The 19,452-nt window shown below is 47.7% G+C and overlaps 1 protein-coding gene across 1 annotated transcript in view; it reads left to right on the forward strand.

The window, feature by feature from the left end:
* The window catches only part of CMAS (cytidine monophosphate N-acetylneuraminic acid synthetase), a 193,422-nt gene that overhangs the window by 82,679 nt on the left and 91,291 nt on the right, over window positions 1-19,452 (forward strand). Inside the window, exons 4-5 of the mRNA XM_085652733.1 lie at window positions 17,581-17,736; window positions 18,894-19,024. Of these exons, the coding sequence (XP_085508859.1) occupies window positions 17,581-17,736; window positions 18,894-19,024 (287 nt within the window). The remainder of the gene's footprint in view (window positions 1-17,580; window positions 17,737-18,893; window positions 19,025-19,452) is intronic.

Below are 19,452 nucleotides of genomic sequence, written 5' to 3' on the forward strand. Positions count from 1 at the left end.
CATGTCGGAGGATCACTTAGCCCTTCTCCAACAGGAAGTTATGGCTCTCCTGGCCAAGGGAGCCATTGAGCGAGTTCCTGGCCCAGACGTAGGCCGTGGTTGTTATTCCCACTACTTTCTGGTGCCCAAGGAGGACAAGGGCCTGTGTCCTGTCTTAGATCTCCGGAACGTCAATCGCTTCCTCCGGAAGGAGAAGTTCAGAATATTGACATTGGCTCAGGTCCTGTCTGCTCTCGACCCTGGAGACTGGATGGTAGCGTTGGACTTGCAGGATGCCTATTTCCACATCTCTGTCCTGCCAGCCCATCGGTGGTAGGCCTCGAGCACTTTCAGTTTACTGTGCTCCCCCTTGGCCTTACCAGCGCCTCTCGGGTGTTCAAAAAAAGTGATGGCGATGGTCGCAGCTCATCTGTGCAGATCAGGGGTTCCAGTCTTCCCCCATCTCGATGACTGGCTGTTAAAGGCAGGCTAGCCCCAGGCTGTTGCCTCCCACCTCCAGACTATGGCTGACCTCCTGCATTCGCTGAGGCTCGCCATCAATGTGCTGAAGTCTCACTTGATCTCCTCTCAGAAGCTTCTTCTCTTCGGAGTGGTTCTGGACACAGCGCAGTTTCGGGCTGATCCCCCCCCCCCCCCCGAAGCAGCGAGCCTGGGATATTGGGGCTATGATTCTGATCTTTCAGCCTCTATACCGGGTTTCGGTCAGAATGACCCTGAGGCTATTGGGCCTCATTGCATCCTCCTAGTGGCCTATGCTAGGTGGCATATGCGGGCTCTGCAGTGGGACCTGAAGTTTCAGTGGGCACGGCATCAGGGGAAGCTTTCCGATTGCGTCCAGATCTGAGGGCACTGCACACCAATTGCAGTGGTGGCTAACAAACCAGGATTGGGTCAACGGCAGCTCCCTCTCCCTTCCCCAACCAGAGTTCACAGTGGTGATCGTTGCATCACTGCTGGGGTGGGGCGGCCACATGGGAGAGGCGGCGTCAGAGGCCTCTGGTCTCCGGCGGAGTCCGGGCTCCATAGCAACCTTCTGGAGCTTCAGACAATTCGTCTTGCACTAAAGGCATTCCTTCCCTCTGTCCGGGGAAGAGTGGTGCAGGTGTTCTTGGACAATACCACCGCCATGTGGTACTGCAACAAACAGTGCGGGGTGGGGTCATGGACCCTATGTCAAGAGGCTCTCCAGCTTTAGACATGGCTGGAACATCAGGGCATATCTCTGGTGGTTCCACAAATGGCAGCTTCTCTGAATGCCAGGGCAGACTAACTCAGCCACAGGTGCATGATGGATCACCAATGGCGTCTTCAATTGGAGGTGGTGCAAGGTCTCTTTCAGCTGTGGGGAGAGGCTTGGTTAGATCTATTCGCCAGCAAAGAGAGCGTGCAATGCCAGCAGTTCTGCAAGTTGGAATTTCCAAGGCGGCACTCGCTAGGCGACACCTTTCTTCGCAAGTTGAGTTGCGGTCTTCTGTACACCTTTCCGCCTATACCAGATTGAGCTTTGACAGTTGACAGCTTTGGACCTTCCTCCCAAAGTCTGTAATGTTATCTTGGCAGACAGGCGTCCCTCCACTAAAACGGTATACACCTTTAGATGGAACACATTTGTGGCATGGTGTGCAGCAAAGGCTGTGGATCCCCTTTCTGCCCCACTTTAAGAATTTCTCCTCTTCATTCTTTCTATGGCCCAGCAGGGCTCTGCTCTGGGCACTCTCAAAAGCTATCTTTCGGCCATTTTGGCCTTCCTTCGGCTGCCTGACCAGCCTTCTCTTTTCAAGTCCCCTATTGTAAATAACTTCCTTAAGGGCATTACTCATTTTTTCTCCAACTCCTTTCGTGATGCCCCAGTGGGACTTGATCCTGGTTCCTACTTATCTGATGTGTGCTCCTTTCGAGCCACTACATAACTGTCCTCTCTGTCTCTTAACCCTTAAAACTGCCTTTCTGGTTGCCATCACCTCTGCTTGCAGGGTGAGTAAGCTTTCTTTCTTGGCTGTTTAGCCAGACAAGGTTGTCCTCCGCTTTAGACCTTCTTTCCTGCCCAAAGTGGTTACCTCTTTTCATATAGGACAGACCATCACTTTACCCACCTTCTTTCCACCTCTGCATCCTTCTAAAGAGGAAGATAGGCTCCACGGTCTTGATCCAAAACATGCGCTTTCATTCTATCTGGATCGCACAAAACAATTCTGGGTGGATGACCAGCTCTTTGTCCATTATTCCTTAGCAAAAAAGGAACCTCGAGTTGGGTTGCGGGCCCAATCCAACAGGGCGACGGCAGCCACTACTGCTTTGGGACTTGGAGTCCCCCTTATTTACATCTGCTAGGCAGCTATGTGGGCTTCACTGCACACGTTTACCAAACACTTCTGCCTGGACAGCCAAGTCTGGAGGGACGGCTTCTTCGGCCGTTCGGTTCTCCAGGACTTTCTGGTGTGAACTTGGTTCGCAGACCCACCACAGGGGTTGGTATTACTGGGGTATCTATTCTAAGGTGAGGAATCCATAACTAATTGTCTCTTTCAGATGAACAAGTTGCTTACCTTCGGTAATGATGTATCTGTAAGATATATAGATTAGTTATAGACTCCTCACCGCCACACCCATCCTCCCCGTTCTGCGAACAGACTTCTAGGGTAAGGGACTCCCTTTCAGGGCCCTAGTTTTTGTGCACCAGTGGTCAGTGTCTTGCATGGCTCTGTGCTTCTGGCTTGGAATATAGTGTAAAGAACTGATGTCAGCGAGCGAGGGCGGCGTCAAAGTAGATACCGCAACGTAATTCTGGTGACCACGACGCCAACGATGAACGAGTCAACCGACGCCACCTATCGACCCGCAGAGATACTGCTGAGGAACAAATTCTCCAGATCCAGTCTGACGCCTGGGGTTAATTCTAAGGTGAGGAATCCATAACTCATCTGCTCTTACAAATATATCGTCACCGAAGTTAAGTAACTTGTTCGATAGTAGTGTTTTCAAATTCAAGTAGCTGCAGTTTTGCGGCACAAGGTGCCACTTCTCAGTGTTCGTCTAAGGGAAATAGTCATATTTCTTACAATGATGAGAGGGACTCCGTCCACCCCCGACTTATGCCCTGGCGACAGGTAAGAAGGAGGATACTATAATAAGATGGAGGGATTCGAAGAAAGGAGTAAAAGTAAGTCAGATTTTATGGTTTTAGAAAGATGGACCGGCATCAAGAGAGCAGAAGGAAATAGGGAAAAGAAGCTACAGAAATTAGATTAGAAGTGTTGGAAAACGGACCCTTTTCACATTTTTAAAAACTGTCGGGGGGGATTTCAACCCTTTCTCAAAAGCTCAAAGCTACACTCCCAGTCTTACTTTCGCTCACTGTGCTCCCATGGTCTGTGCAGTAGGGCTGGTGTGACAGATGGTCAGGCTGCTTTTGGTTTCCAATTAGGCCCAGTTGCTAGAGAATTATCAAAGGAGTTTGGAAACGGAAACATTAAAAAAAATCAAGCTTTTCAACTATAAAGTTTATTAAGGCTTGAGAGCCCGCAGACATCCCTACAGGCCACAACAGTAATTGAGTGTTGGTGGTTTTGCCAGATAATAAGTGGAATGTGAAATCCCCTGGACATTCTTTGACAGAACAAAGATCACAAAAAGTGAAAGCAAGAATTCATGCTAACAGAGAGCTTTTACCCTGAAAATGTTTGACATTGTATTAAGGGGAGAAAAATAAATGGCTGCGGGGATGGAACTAGGTGAAGAGGGAAAGCATTACAGAGCGTAACGGGCTGAAAGGTCTGTGCATTTCAGACACTGGCGTCTTTGCAGATACTTTTTGCCACTTCTAAAATGTAAGGTGGGTTGACTTATATCAGCATATATGAAAATAAACCTTGTTACACTAAATATCCTAACTCCAGGCAGTACAGCCATAGTGAAGAATGTGTTGTGTTTCGTGTAGTGAAGACATGTTGTGTGGATGCATAGGCCCCGGGCACAGAACACCACATTTTACATGTTCACGTTTTAAGTTACCATTTTTAAACAACTTTTTACACACATTTGCTTGTGCAGCCCTATGGGATATTTTAAGAAACAGATTTGCTTACACTTACACTTCTTTGTAGGCATATTATCAGCCCTTGAACATTATGTACAAGTACTAAGTACACTGCACAAGATGATGTTGTTTGTTTTGTTCTGTTCCGCAACAGAAATAAACCATAACAGCCAGACTAGAACCCTGGCATAGAGAGTATGGGTGAAGTTCATTATAAAAACGCTATCAGCCCTTTGTTTGGGGAGAGGAATATTTCACTGTCACTTTCGGTCGCCCCATGCCGGAGTCCCAGCCCAGACGAATCCCATTACCATCCTAAGCAGGACAGTGGCCTGCTTTACACCGAACCGGACTCCTAGATACAAGTAAATGGGGAGTTAGACCACTCTAAGGCATTCTGGCCGATCCACTCACCCAATGCAGATTAGGATAGGAAGCGCTAAGTAGGAGAATAGGTACAATTAACTGTATTTATGTCAGCAATGTAACCGCACAATGGTGGAACTGTTTATTTTCTTTATCATTCTTATAACGCTGATTGCTCTGTTTTGTTTCCTTTCATTAATCATTGCAGCAACCGTATTTTACACAAGAATCTTATTGCTTCAATAAATGTTTGAAATGTCAATTTGAGTATTTTGTATGTCACTTTGGGCTTGCCGGTGTTACTAACAAAAGGATTAGATCTGTTTCCACGATTTCCTTGGAGAGTCAGGGTTGTCATGTTCTGAGGTTGCAGACACCATCCGGTGCCTTGTAAGGTTTGAAGGTCCCAATGGTTCACTGTAAGCTAGCCAGAATTTAAGTCAACATATTCTGATGGCATGCACAGACTTAGACCCACATAGTTTTGACTTTGTTTTGCTCAAACGCACAGTCTTACTGAAATAGTAGGAACCGTACAACAGTGTGGCAGTTACTTGCATGTTAGTTTTATGTATCTCATTGGTGATGCTCAACTGAATACTCAATTGTTGGGCCTGTCGTTAGCCAAGACTTTTTAAATTTACTAAAACTGTATGTCATATACTTACTTATAGCGGTTTTCAGTTTGCTCTCTTAAACCATTGATCTGTTGGGTGTCATTCCCATTTTTCTTCTACCTGCTGCAGTATACAGCATAGAGCAGATAGCCTACTTCAGCCACTGGCTAACGTCACTGAGTGACTGCCTTCCAAACAAAGTAATTCTTCAGTGCCAGGAACTGTTATGGTGTACTACTTGAGACCAAAAACATTATTTGCTTTTAGCCAATTCTTTCCTCCTTTCTTTCTTTTGAGTAACTAAGCCTGGCTGGTTCTCTAACAATAAAAGTTTGCACAAAAGAGGTGGCAGCCAACGCCAGACCTGCGTAATCAGTTACAGGATTCTAAATTATACATAATTTTTTCAATGAAATGATGTATCCAAACTTTTTTTCCAGGCTTTTTTACGCCTCGCGTAGGCAGCGAATACCTTGTCTCGTCAGGGACATACAATATCTGCTCTAGGGGCTTTTAGAACACCTTGTTCTTTTGAATTGATCCTATTGGTTCTTTAGTGTGCCTTTTAAAATCTTTCAGTTATAGCTGGTTAATAGTCTACTAAAGTCACTCCTTTTAGTGTGTTGGTCCCGCCTATCGCAACTGGCCGTTTTACATGTATTTGTTCTCTTTTGTCGATTTATGCCTGTTTCCTTGGACTTTTTTTTTTATTTCGCTTTTTTTTTAAACTTACTTTGGGAGCCGTAATGAGAAAACAAAGGCGGGCAGGCGCTTTATTTGCCACGCACGGCCGCCGCCTCTTGTATTTTATTCACCTGGGGAGCTGCATTTGTGGGCAACATATTCAGAAAACAAGGGCCTGCACCCACTTTATTTGCCATGCACAGCAGCCGCCTCTCTTGTATTTGATATACTATGGGAGCCGTGCTTGTTAGCACCATGCACAAAAACGAAAGACGTGTGGCCGCTTAGTGCCGCGCCTCCCACCGGACTTCAGACATTTTTTTCATCACTTATTTTTGTTAGTACCCCCAGCCATGAAAGAGAGAGAAACACACCGCTGCACATCTATCTTTGCACATCAGCAAGGCTTTGTGCTCATGGAGTCTGCCTTAAAGTTAAAGTTTCTCCCTTAACCACAAATGGTGGCTGACTGGGACAGTGCTCCACCTACACACGCAGGCTCATGGTTGGAATTGTGCACATGCATGCTGACGTGGCCTTTGGGTTGCTAGTAAACAGCCTGGCAAGATTTGAACACGGATTTTGTGCGCCAGGAAGATATCCACCCGCCTTCTGGTTTTAATTAGTTTGAAGAGGCACAGGTTTGAAAACACCCCGTACAGCTGTGACATGTTTGAGGGTCCCAACGCACAGCTGCAAATGAGCCTGTGCAGATGGGATACCCTGATATAGCCTGTGCATGTTCAGAGCCCTCCTGTACACCTCCCTCCCACAGAGGCACTCTGGAGATAACAAGATAATTGCCTTGTATAAATCAGCTGGACAAGGACACTTGCTTCTGTTTCACTTTGTCATAGCTTCCATTCGACCCCTTAACATGGGCTAAAACTTCTTATCTGAAAGAGACACGTGGCAGATTCCTTACCTTAGAATATCCCCAGGCGTCAGACTGGATCCGAAAAAGTTTTTAGTCAGCAGTACCCCTGCGCGTCGGTAGGTAGCGTTGTGCGTCTCCGCGTCTGTCGCTGGCGTCGTAAGCGCCGAGATGACGTCACGGAGACTACTTAGGTGCCACCCATGCGCGCCGACGTCAGTTCTTTCTTTTTCCGCGCCAGTAAGCGCAGATCCGGTTAGAGCACGTACCCTAGTCACTTTTTGACTATCTTTTTGAGACTGTCTCCTGTAAGTTTTAGTCTACTCTGGTGCACGTAGGGATGCCTGGTTTTAAGTCTTGTGGGGCCTGCTGTCGCAATATGTTGGTGGCGGATCCCCACAACGTCTGTCTCTACTGCCTGGAGCGCGACCAAGACTCCCGGGCCTGTATGGACTGTTTGGCCATGACCCTGAAGGCCTTGAGGGAGCGGCGCGGGAAGCTGTTTGAGGTCCGGCACTCGTCCCCGCACCGTTCACGGTCCAGGGTCTGCTCCAGAGAATGCTCGCGGGGCCACCATCACCGCTCCTTGGGCTCCAAGTCTTCACCCTCGGACTCTGGTAAGAGACGTCACAAAAAGAAGTCGAAGAAGCGTTGTCGCTCTCAGACGTCCTCCCATCGGTCCCCGGTTGCGGACGAGGGGGGACAGGGGTTCTGCCCCTGCGGCTCCTTCGGAGCCCGGGAGTCCCGCGGCCTACCCACCTTACCTGGGTCTGTCGGCGACTCCTGCACAGGTGCAAGAATTTCTTGCTACCATGGACCGCATGTTTAGGCCTCTGGCTCCCGCCGGCGTGCCCTTGGGACCCGCGTTCCTGTGTCCGGATCCTTTCGGGCCGCCGACGGCCCCGGCACCGCAGGATCCCGCGCCGCTGGCTCCGGCCACGGCGCCACAAGGTCCGGCGCTGCCCTCGGCTCCGCCTCCGGTGCCGCAGTTTGTTCCTTTCCCGGTCCCTGCCCTGCCGCCGCAGTCTGTCCCACATGAGGTGGAGGATGACTGGGAGGGGTCCGAGGACCCCCTTGCTCATCAGTGTGACTCCGAGCAGGACTGGGCGGACGAGTTAGAGGAGGTCGGCAGACTTGATCTCTCCTCTGACCCAGGGTTTGCTTCTCCGCCTACCATGGAGAAGGGCTCTTCGTATACGATGGTGCTTCGTCGGGCCGCCGAGGTCCTCCACCTTGTTCTCCCTTCGGTGGCCCTAAAGACTAATCTCTTCACTGAGGTGCTTCAGACGGCTTCCACTTCGTCGGAGCTCCTGCTGCCATTTAACGACACACTCACTGACTTCTTGCTGGGCACTTGGTCGCGGCCAGCCACAGGGGCCCCGGTAGATAAGAATGTCGCCAGGCGTCATCGCCCGGTGCCGGGTGGCCCTGCCTTTCTGGCCAATCATCCTATGCCCGAGAGCCTGGTCATCCAAGCTTCAACGTCCCAGATTGCCTTTCCCACGGCTCCGCTGGATAAGGGCTCTAAGAAGCTGGAGCAGTTCGACAAGCGGTTGTTCTCTTCAGCCAGCTTAGGGCTGCAGTCCGTGAACACCGCATGCCTCTTGGGCCGCTATTCCCACGCGGTGTGAGATGCCGTTGCACAGGTGTTACCTCAGTGTCCTGAAGAGGCCTAAGCTGTGCTGTCTCAAGCTGTTGCCGAGGGTAAGGATGTGGCTAAGTTCGCCATTCGGTGTGGTTTGGACACCGCGGACTCACTAGGTCGAGTCATTTCTACGACTGTGGCGCTTCGTTGCCACGCCTGGTTGAGATCTACTGGGTTCTTGCCAGATGTACAAAGCTCACTCATGGACATGCCCTTTGATGGCACTCGCCTGTTTGGCGATAAGGCCAGCAGTGCGCTGGAGCGTTTTAAGGACTTGCGGGCTACAGCCAAGTCCTTGGGTCTTTCCACAAAAAGCCTTGTGTGGCAACGGCAGGGGCGCCCAGGCGCGTTCCTTCAGCAAGCCTGTGCAGAACCAACTGCAGCGCGGACGCGGCTTCCACAGGGGCGGGTCTGGGAATCAGCGTGGGGGTCAGTCCACCTACGCTGCTTCTGCCTCCAAACCTTCCTAATCCGAGCTTTGTAGAGCACTCCACGCCAGTGGGTGGCAGGATCCGACATCACCTCCCCCACTGGCACGCTATCACATTGGACATGTGGGTGCTGCAGATTATCCACAAGGGTTCCTCCCTTCCCATTCAGTCCACCCCACCCCTCCAGCCATGCCACCTCAGTACCATTGCATGTCAGGGGATCACTTGGCGACTCTCCAGCAGGAAGTTACGACCCTCTTGGCCAAGGGGGCCATCGAGTGTGTTCCGGGGATGGAAGTAGGGAGTGGTTGTGATTCCCACTACTTTCTGGTCCCCACGAAGGACAAAGGGAGTCTGCGTCCCATCTTGGACCTCCAGAACTTCAACCGCTTCCTCCGGAAGGAGAAGTTCAAAGGTTCACGGTAGGCCACGAGCATTTTCAATTTGCCGTGCTCCCCTTCGGCCTTACCAGCGCCCCTCGGGTGTTCACGAAAGTGATGGCGGTGGTCGCGGCTCATCTGCGCAGGTCTGGGGTGTCTGTCTTCCCCTACCTCGACGACTGGTTGTTGAAGGCGGGCTCGCCCCAGACAGTCGTCTCCCACCTTCAGACTACAGCCGATCTCCTGCATTTGCTGGGGTTCTCCATCAACGTGCCGAAGTCACACCTGAGTCCCACTCAGCAGTTCCCCTTTATAGGAGCGGTTCTGGATTCGACGCGGTTTCAGGTTTATCCTCCCGAGCAGCGAGTCCAAAATATTCAGGCTATGATTCCGATCTTTCAGCCTCTATCCCGGGTTTCAGTCAGGATGACCCTCCGGCTCCTGGGCCTGCTGGCCTCCTGCATCACAGTGGTGACGGATGCGTCCCTCCTGGGATGGGGAGGCCACTTGGGAGAGGTAGAGATCAGTGGACTCTGGTCTCCGGCGGAGTCCCGGCTCCATATCAACCTTTTGGAGCTGCAGGCGATCCGACTTGCATTGAAGGCATTCCTTCCCTCTGTCCGGGGAATTGTGGTAAAGGTGTGCACGGACAACACCACCGCCATGTGGTATTGCAACAAACAGGGCGGGGTGGGGTCAAGGACCCTGTGTCAGGAGGCTCTGCTCCTCTGGACATGGCTGGAACTTCAAGGCATTGCCTTGGTGGTTCAACACCTGGCAGGTTCTCTGAACACCAGGGCGGACAAACTCAGCCGCCAGTGCTTGATGGATCACGAATGGTGTCTGCACTCGTACGTGGCGCAAGGTCTCTTTCTACAGTGGGGAGAGCCTTGGTTAGATCTATTCGCCACTGACGAGAACGCGCAATGTCATCAGTTCTGCGCGTTGGAATTTCCAAGGCGGCACTCGCTTGGCGACGCTTTTCATTGCGAGTGGAGTTGCGGTCTGTTGTACGCCTTTCGCCTATAACACTTCTGCCCAGAGTGCTGAATAAGATTGGGCGCGACCGGGCCCAAGTCATCCTTGTGGCTCCGGACTGGGCACTTAGATACTGGTATCCCAGCTACTCAGCATGGCAATCGATCCCCCGATCTGTCTGCCTCTTCGGGAGGATCTTCTGTCGCAGCAGCAGGGGATGGTCCTCCCTGAACCTGTCTGGCCTCCACCTCCATGCGTGGAGATTGAGCGGTGACAGTTGCCAGCTTTTGATCTTCCTCCCGAAGTCTGTGATGTCATTCTGGCAGCCAGGCATCCATCCACTAAGACGGTGTACGCCTGCTGGTGGAACAAGTTTGTGGCGTGGTGCACAGCGAAGTCTGTGGATCCCCCTTTCTGCTCCTCTTTCTGAGGTCCTTCTGTTCCTACTATCCTTGGCCCAGCAGGGCTCTGCTCTGGGTACTGTCAAAGGTTATCTTTCGGCCATCTCCGCCTTTCTAGGGCTTCCAGATCAGCCTTTTCTCTATAAGTCTCCGGTTGTTAACCGTTTCCTGAAAGGCCTTACGCACACGTTTACCCCCGTGCCTTTTTAAATCTTGTCTTGACCTATCTGATGTGCGCTCCCTTTGAGCCCCTTCATAACTGTCCTTTACGTCTTCTCACTCTCAAGACGGCTTTCCTGGTAGCTATCACCTCTGCCAGAAGAGTGAGTGAGCTTCAGACTCTTTCTTCTAAACCTCCTTTCCTTTCTGTTCATCCGGACAAAGTGGTTTAAGGAACCGTCCTTCTTTTTTGCCAAAGGTTGTAACGACCTTCCACATCGGGCAGACCATCACCTCGCATCCCTCGAAAGAAAAAGAGAGGCTCCACCGTCTGGACCCAAAACGTGCGCTTTCGTTCTATCTGAAGTGCATACAGCAGTTCCGGGTGGATGATCAGCTCTTTGTTGGCTACGTGGGCGCCAAAAAAGGTTGGGCTGTGCACAAACGGACCATCTCTCGGTGGGTCGTTCTGTGCATCAAAGCATGTTACTCGTTGGCTCAGAAGGAGCCTCCTGTGGGGCTGCGTGCCCATTCTACCAGGGCAACGGCAGCCACTACTGCCTTGGGACACGGCGTTCCCTTGCAGGATATTTGTCAGGCATCTACGTGGGCCTCGCTGCACACGTTTACCAAGCATTACTGCCTTGACAGTCAAGTCCGCAGAGACTGCTTCTTTGGCCGTTCTGTTCTCCGTGACTTTCTGGTGTAATTTCTTCGCAGACCCACCACCGGGGTTGGTATTGCTGGGGTATCTATTCTAAGGTAAGGAATCTATCACTAACGTGTCTCTTTCAGATGCACAAGTTACTACTTGTGTAACGATATATCTGTAAGAGACATTAGTTAGTGATAGATTCCTTACCCCCCCACCCATCCTCCCCGTTCTGCGAATTGATTCTAGGGTTAAGGTCATCCCTTTCAGGGCCCTTGTTTCATGGCACCAGTGGTCAGTTTCTTGCATGGCTCTGTGTTTCTGGCGCGGAAAGTCGTGTACAGAACTGACGTCAGCGCGCATGGGTGGCACCTAAGTAGTCTCCGTGACGTCATCTCGGCGCTTACGATGCCAGCGACGGACGCGGAGCCGCACGACGCCACTTACCGATGCGCAGGGGTACTGCTGACGAAAAACTTTTCTGGATCCAGTCTGACTCCTGGGGATATTCTAAGGTAAGGAATCTATCACTAACTAATGTCTCTTACAGATATATCGTTACACAAGTAGTAACTTGTGCGTTGGTTATCAGGCATCAAGGGCAATTAGCTAAAACCCCTTTCCCGCCGCTGCCTCTGGTGCCTCTTCGCAGCCCTCTTGCTCTGACTGATGCAGATTGATAGCATGAAGTCTTTAGCAGCCATGGAACATCATATTCTGTCAGGGATGCCTACAATCAGCCTTGTGGAAGGTGGCAGAACGACACCTCCTAGAATGTCTCCAAGTGCAAAAGTGTCTATGGTTAGCATATAGGTTTCTGTAGTCGGTACGTGCATTTCATTGCCAGTGTACAATTTGTTTCTGGTCGGTAGGAGATTCCCCTTAAAATCTGTTGAAATGGAGCATTTGTAAAGTGCATCAAACTCCTGACAAATCCATGAAGGGCTCTGATGTCCAGTGGTTCCTGGGTGCCCTTTCTGAAGTGTATGGTTGAAAGGGTTTTGAATGTTGTATGTCCTTAGTGGAAAATGTTGGTTGAGATCGATTTGACTTGGGAAGATGCAGCCTTTTATCCTCTTAATGGAGATCAGTTGAGCTCAAGGACACTGTGACACCTATTAAGGACGGCGAAACAGCATAATGTGCAGCAGCACACCGTAAATAAAAGCTCACAATGTTATTATTTAAACTTCTCCGATGGATCTGGTACTCATTTTAGCAACATTGGTATGATAAAAAAACAAGTCAAACCTGCTATGAATAGTCCTGCAACTCAAACACGGATACAGTAGGTTGTATTTACACTTGAGGTAGTTGCATGTTTTAAGTCAAGCCCTTGGTGCTTAAAAGAATACCTAGACAGCTTGGAGTCCACAGGTCAAGACACGCACTAATATAACCACTATGGCCCTGTGTGATGAGCCCAGCATGCCCCACCATAGTGTCAGCACGGCTCCACCATAGCACCAGTGCAACGTCACTGTAGCACCAGAGCAACCCACCTCTGCAGCAATTTAGCAGCGACGCTGCACCACTTCAGCGTAGCACCACCTCTGCATGACTCAGCACCACCTCTGCACCACCTCAGCATGACTCTGCACTACCTCATCATAAAATAAAATTTCAGTGTCAGCACATCGCCATCTACGCATCAGCAGTGCACCAACTTCGCATCAGTTCACCACCAACGCAGCCCCACCTCAGCAGCAAATCAGCACCAACGTAGCACAGGAGGAAGAGGATAAGGGCATGGCATGTGGACAGGCAGGGTGGAGGTGGCAGGGACAGGTTACAGTAATCTGACAATGCTAGGCAGGTGGGAGGGGAGTGGCAGCTCAACAGAACACTCAGAGTAGATAGGAGTGGCAGGTCCATGGAAAATGGTGGGCAAAAAGGATGGAGCAGGGGCATGCACAAAGACATCGGAGGGCAGGGGGAAGGAGAATAGGGGCAGCAAGCTAAGCACAGAGTTTAAGTAGGAGGTCAATGATGGGGCATAGAATTGGGCAATGGAGGGCAGGAGGAGTGGACTGGTACAATCAGTCTAAATTGAGGGCAGTGGCAGCGCATCAGACCATGCATGGCAGGAGGGAGGAGGCTAGTCCATGGATTCACACAACAGAGGATAGGGAGGAGGGGGATGGGGCAGCAAGCTAACTGTTCAGAGAAGGCGGGTATTAGGAACTTTATTGTTTTTAAAACGTGTGTCTGTGCGAACTACTTAAAAATATGAACAAGTATGCAGCATAATCTCACTTTTATTCAGGAAGAAGAGGACGTTTGTGACTGTGACCCTGGGCTCACTTGGCAGAAACACCCCTTGACCCTCCACCCCCTATCGCAAAATGTAATGCCCGTGAAAAGGGTAGGTGAACACAGTGTTATATAGAACATAGTCCTGAGAGTACGATTGAAAATGAAAACTAGATATAGTGTATGGTATAAACTATGCACCAAAAAGTGTGATATAAGATGAACCGGGCGTGAAATATAATATGCAATACATTGTGCGCAATTTCAGATTCATTGGAGAGCGCGAGATAGCACAGGCACTAGCGCGTGCTATGCGTTATGCGCCTTGGAGTGTAATATGCACAGGGCAGTGTTGTGTAACCTAACTAGTCTCTAAAGTTGTAATATAAAATATGTGCTGGGGAGTGTAACGTTGCATATGCACTGTGACAAAGATATGGATCCCAGATTGTAATATGTATGGTATAGCACTGTGCGTTATAACATAGGCATCGAGGAAGGCACGTTAGATGGGGCAATATAACCCGTGCGAAGACAAGTGTGGCATGACATATTCACGGGGTGGTGTTACAGTGCACATGGGCTAGAGAGTGTCATAGCATATGCACTAGCTAGTGGAATACAACACAGAGGTGTGTGGCACTCAGCAGGCAATGGTGGGTGTAACACACCATTGGGCTCTGCCAGGAGCGCGCTGTGACTCTCAAGTGATGTTCGTCCCCTTTCCAGAGAGTAAAATAAAAAGTATTACACATCCGGCAGTGGATGTGTGTTTTATTAACCGTGAGGGGGGTTTCTTGCATAGTTTTGGTCGAATTTTTGTCGAATCCCCTTTGAATGGCTTGGTGTGCATGTGTATTAAATGTGCCCGTCAATAGCTACCCATGTTTGTATAAATAAACGACAAGGGTGTCTACCGGGATTAGGCACGGTAGGGCATCAGACATGTCCGAGCTTCACTAGTGGTGTAAATACATTCCACGTGGATTCATTGTATGCATAGTCGCCTTTTAATTAATTTCACGCAAATCGTCATGGTGATAGGTACGTACAATTTGTCCAGCATGTCCTAGGTGTGTCTATAAATATATATTTTTTTAAAATAATAAAAAACAGTGGCCGGCCCTGGGGATTGGGGGTCAAAAAAATATAATTAGGAGACAGGCCCTGGGGGATGGGATCATCAGGGCCAATAAATTAGAATAAGAAGGGGAACCACACAGCCCCCCTTCTTAAAAAATTAAAATAAATAAAAGACTGGCATCGTGCCGGAGGCCACGCCCCCTCCTTGCAGCACTCTGCAAACGCGCCCCCTGGCGAATTGTAAGTTGGGGAATTAATTCCTCTTTAATACTGAGGGTCCCTGAGGGACAACTAGCCCAATAGGCATCTCCAGTATGCGCCAGGGAGCTGCGCTGCAGACAGGTGTTCTGAGGCCAATCCCCTTTTTACACCTCTCTGCAACGCAGCTCTGTGGCGCTTACTGGAGGTACCTAGTGGTCTAGTTTGACCCTAGGGACCCTTAGGATTCAAGGGGACTTAATCTCTCAACTTAGAACAGCCACAGGGCGCGTTTACACAGTGGTGAAGGAAGGGGACGGGGCCTGAGGTGACGTGTGCAAACACGCACTATGGCACGTTTTAAATTGGGGATATAATTTCCCTTCAATACTCAGGGCCCCTGGGGGCTAACTAGCCCACCAAGTGCTTCCAGTAAGCGCCACTGAGCTGCATTGCAGAGAGGTGGTCCAGGCCGTGCCACTTTTTACACCTCTCTGCAACGCAGCTTTGTGGCACTTACTGGAGGTACCTAGTGGGCTAGTTGGACCCTAGGGACCCTCAGGATTCAAATGAACTTAATCTCCCAACTAAAAACGGACACAGGGCGTGTTTACACAGTGGTGAAGGGAGGGGACGGGGCCTGAGTTAACGTGTGCAACAACGCCCTGTGGCCTGTTTTAAGAAATAGTTTTAATCCCCCTGCCCTATTATATACTAGGGGCTTACAGAGGAGGTCATGCTAATCACAGGGGGACCCCAACGCATAATGTTCCCTAGTGTATGTAGGTGTTTTCACTGTATTCTAAGTGTCTTTTAACATAGCACTGGCTCTAGGACTGGTTAGTCAGACTCAGTTACCACCAGTATCCGTCTGAAAAAGTTGAGGGTACAGGATGATTTTGCAACAAGGCTTCTTTCTGCTCTTCTTTTTGTTCTTTCTGCACGTTATCCTTCTTCCTGCACTTTTCTTCGTCTTTGAGGACTTCTGTTGCTTCTTTCTGCACTTCTTTTATTTCTTTCTGTGCATTTTTTCTTCTTTCTTCACATGTCCTATCTCTGTAGGCATAATTAGAAATTAGCATTTAAAAAACCTTTGAAATTCACAGAAAAAACCATAGGTTTCAGGCACATTATAGTTAGGAATTAGCATTTAAAAAACCTCAAATTCACTGAAAAAACCATAGGTTTCAGGGGTGTTATAGTTAGCTGGACTTTTCACTTGTACAAAACCATTGAAATTCCCCCGTTATAGTTAGTTCAGCTAACTATAACTCGCGCGCCCGCAATGCACTGTTGATGACGTCACATATTACATCACTCATGACATGGTCAGTGACATCACTCATGACATCACTGATGACATCTCAAATGACATCACTGATGACATCACTGATGACATCATCCTTGTGATAGAGTGGCAGACCTCCTCTCACCCTAATATAACCTTTGATACACACATTCAAAAATAGAGACTAAAATTTTCAAAACAATGGACATACCAATACCAGTTACAACAACCTCTTCAGTAATTCTAAGATCCACATACACATCCACTCATTCACCAACAGTCCTATACAGTCACTCATACATGTACTCACTCATCATATGTACTCATACACCTATACATCCTGTTACACAATGCCACTCATCCATAGAGTTACTCACACACATAGTCACTCATGCTAATAAAGAATCAAACATACATTTACTTGCATATACAGTTATACACACACCACCACACTTACTTCTACGGAAACTTACACATACTTAGTCTTTTAAACAATCACTTATAGAAACACATACTTATTCATACAGGAACTCTTTCAATCTCTCACGCTCACATATACTCACTTATATACACCAATAGTCACATATACTAGTTTAAAACATATCTGTTACTCATAAAGACACTATTGAGACAGTCATTCACTCACTAACACACCCATACACACACTCATCCACCCATACAGTCCTGCACACATGCTGTCTTCAACACATACAAACAGTGAGTCGCTCATTCATGCACCTATGCACTACGTAATACCCCCCACCGAACCATGCAGACACTCGGACTGATACTCAAAAAACCAACTAATAACCTATATAGACACCCATGTAGCTACTCACCAACCCATGCAGCCACTTATACACAAAGTGAGAGACTGATACAGATATTTACATATTTAAACATTACTCACTAAGCCATGTATTCACTATGATACACTTAATCAGTCAGTTACACAATCAATTTTTCAAAAACAAATCATCCATTTAGACACTTATATACCCATTTATTCTTCGATCGACCTTGAGATATTCATATATAAAACCTATTTAATTTTCAGAAAAACACACATTCACTGGATGATGTCATCCGTGATGTCATCAGTGATGTCATTTGAGATGTCATCAGTGATGTCATGAGTGATGTCACTGACCATGTCATGAGTGATGTAATATGTGATGTCATCAGCAGTGCATTGCGGGCGCGCGAGTTATAGTTAGCTGAACTAACTATAACGGGGGAATTTCAATGGTTTTGTACAAGTGAAAAGTCCAGCTAACTATAACACCCCTGAAACCTATGGTTTTTTCAGTGAATATATATATATATATATATATATATATTTACAAAAATGCTTATAACACTTTTATATTGTAACTTTTCAACAGGCTGCACAGCAGCCACACTGCTCTACAACTTAGCTTAAAACATTGACAAAGCCAATAGTGCTGGCTTAACACTTGTAAAGTCCCAAATGTTAGACATATTGGCTATGCCAGTTCACGTTTCATTTATGTATTTCTTTATCTGTTCTTTAGAGATTGATGTAATTGGAAACATTCAAGGCACTTCCCCCTGTCTACACCCTAAGCACCTCAAGGATGTAATAAGAATGTTTTTAGAGGAAGGCTACGAGTCTGTTTTCTCTGTTGTGAGGCGACATCAGTTTCGATGGGAAGAATTAAGCGACAAAGGTAATTTAAATGAAATATTAAAGAAAGTGCTGCATAACTTTACTGCAACCTTAGATTGTTAGTGAAACCAAGAACAGAGGGCGGACCAAAAGATACATAACATAATTGAGTTTGCTTTGAATTTGTTTTTTCTGTACTACAATTCATGCGTGCCTTTAGAAACCTTTTAAGTTGCTATTGTATCTTGGTATATCATATCAAAGGGGTTGTAAAGCCATTCTTCTCTTGTAGTAGTGCAGAAAAGTAAGTTATCTCTTTTGATCCATTTCTTTCTCACAACCATGTCATAATACCAGTGCTTCCCTTAGTTGTTATCAGTTATTTGTTTAATTCTGTTTCTGTTAGAACTTCACATGGCATCTATCCTCGCCCGTACGTATTCAGACGACCGTCTTCTTTTCAGGGCTCTGATCACCGCTTGGTACTGTTTCCTTTGTTCTCCTGTAAAACGTCTTCCCCGAATCCTGCCATTTTCACTATAATTAAGACAACCTACGCGCCTAGGCCTCAACATATTATCCCATTTCCATGTTGTGGTTTTTATTCTGAGGATGCCTCTGTTTCAACCTCTCTTACCCTGCAAAATCATTTCTATAGTTCTCAATCTACAATGAGATCAGGCATACCCTTTTTTTACTCCACCTCTAGTTCTCCTGTTCTCGGATCTATGCATCTGACTATAGTAAGGCATGCTACACTCATAGCTGACTGAACACTATTTGTAAGCACCAACAGCAGTCCCTACCTTCTTTCAGCAAGCCGCACTAAAGAGGCAAACACACCAACCAGCCTGTCCCGGGTGCCCTCTGCCTCATCTGCCCCATCTGCCCAGCAATTGCAGTTGCTAGATTACATTTTGGTTTGCTACCCAATAATGTTCCTAACGGTGGGAAGTTAAGCTTTCTGGAAATAAGAGTAGGATAGTTCATTTAGCAACATCTGTACAGTTACTCTGAAGTTTCTCTATTTAGATGATGGAAGAAGGTTTAAAGCTAAAATGAAAACGCATTACTTTTTCTTTCGAATATAGCCTTGATATCCTAACAGTCGTCCTTGAGGAATTTACTTACAAAGTTCCATTTACACCATTTATACAAAATAGAAGCAAACTTGAACGTGTGCTTGAGTAACTTTCATTATTTTCCTTTCTGTTTTAGTCACTGTGACCAGGCCTCTTAATTTCAATCCAGCAAAGCGCCCTCGTCGACAGGACTGGCCTGGAGAACTCTGTGAAAATGGGTCTTTTTACTTTGCTACAACGGATCTAATAAAAAGAGGTTTTATACAGGTTGGTGCTTTTACACGGTTTGGAGAGGGTGATGTCGGTTGGAGTTGAGACACCATAAACAAGTATGTCCAGTATAAATGTAGGGCCCACTCTGTCTTTGCATTTCGAAAGATTGCTAGTTACATCAGTCAGATTCATTTTATATGTTAGATAAGTGCCACTGGGGGGACACCAGCTATAAACTTTCTATTAGGATGATTTGCATTTTAAGAGTTATGGTTGTACTCGCCCTGGAAAAAAAACCTTGATTGATCAAAGTATTCTTCTGCACTTCAGAAGGTGCCTTATAAAATTATAATAGCTTTGAAGGCGGCCATCAGTTTACTAAAATAGGCCTGGCATGTGTGGTTCCTCTCCACTTTCATAGCATATATGCAATAGTGATTATACAATCTTTGACACCTCTTTTACTTATAAAACATCCCCGA

Source organism: Triturus cristatus, chromosome 4_1, assembly GCF_964204655.1.
Source record: "Triturus cristatus chromosome 4_1, aTriCri1.1, whole genome shotgun sequence".
Classification (NCBI taxonomy): Eukaryota; Metazoa; Chordata; class Amphibia; order Caudata; family Salamandridae; genus Triturus; species Triturus cristatus.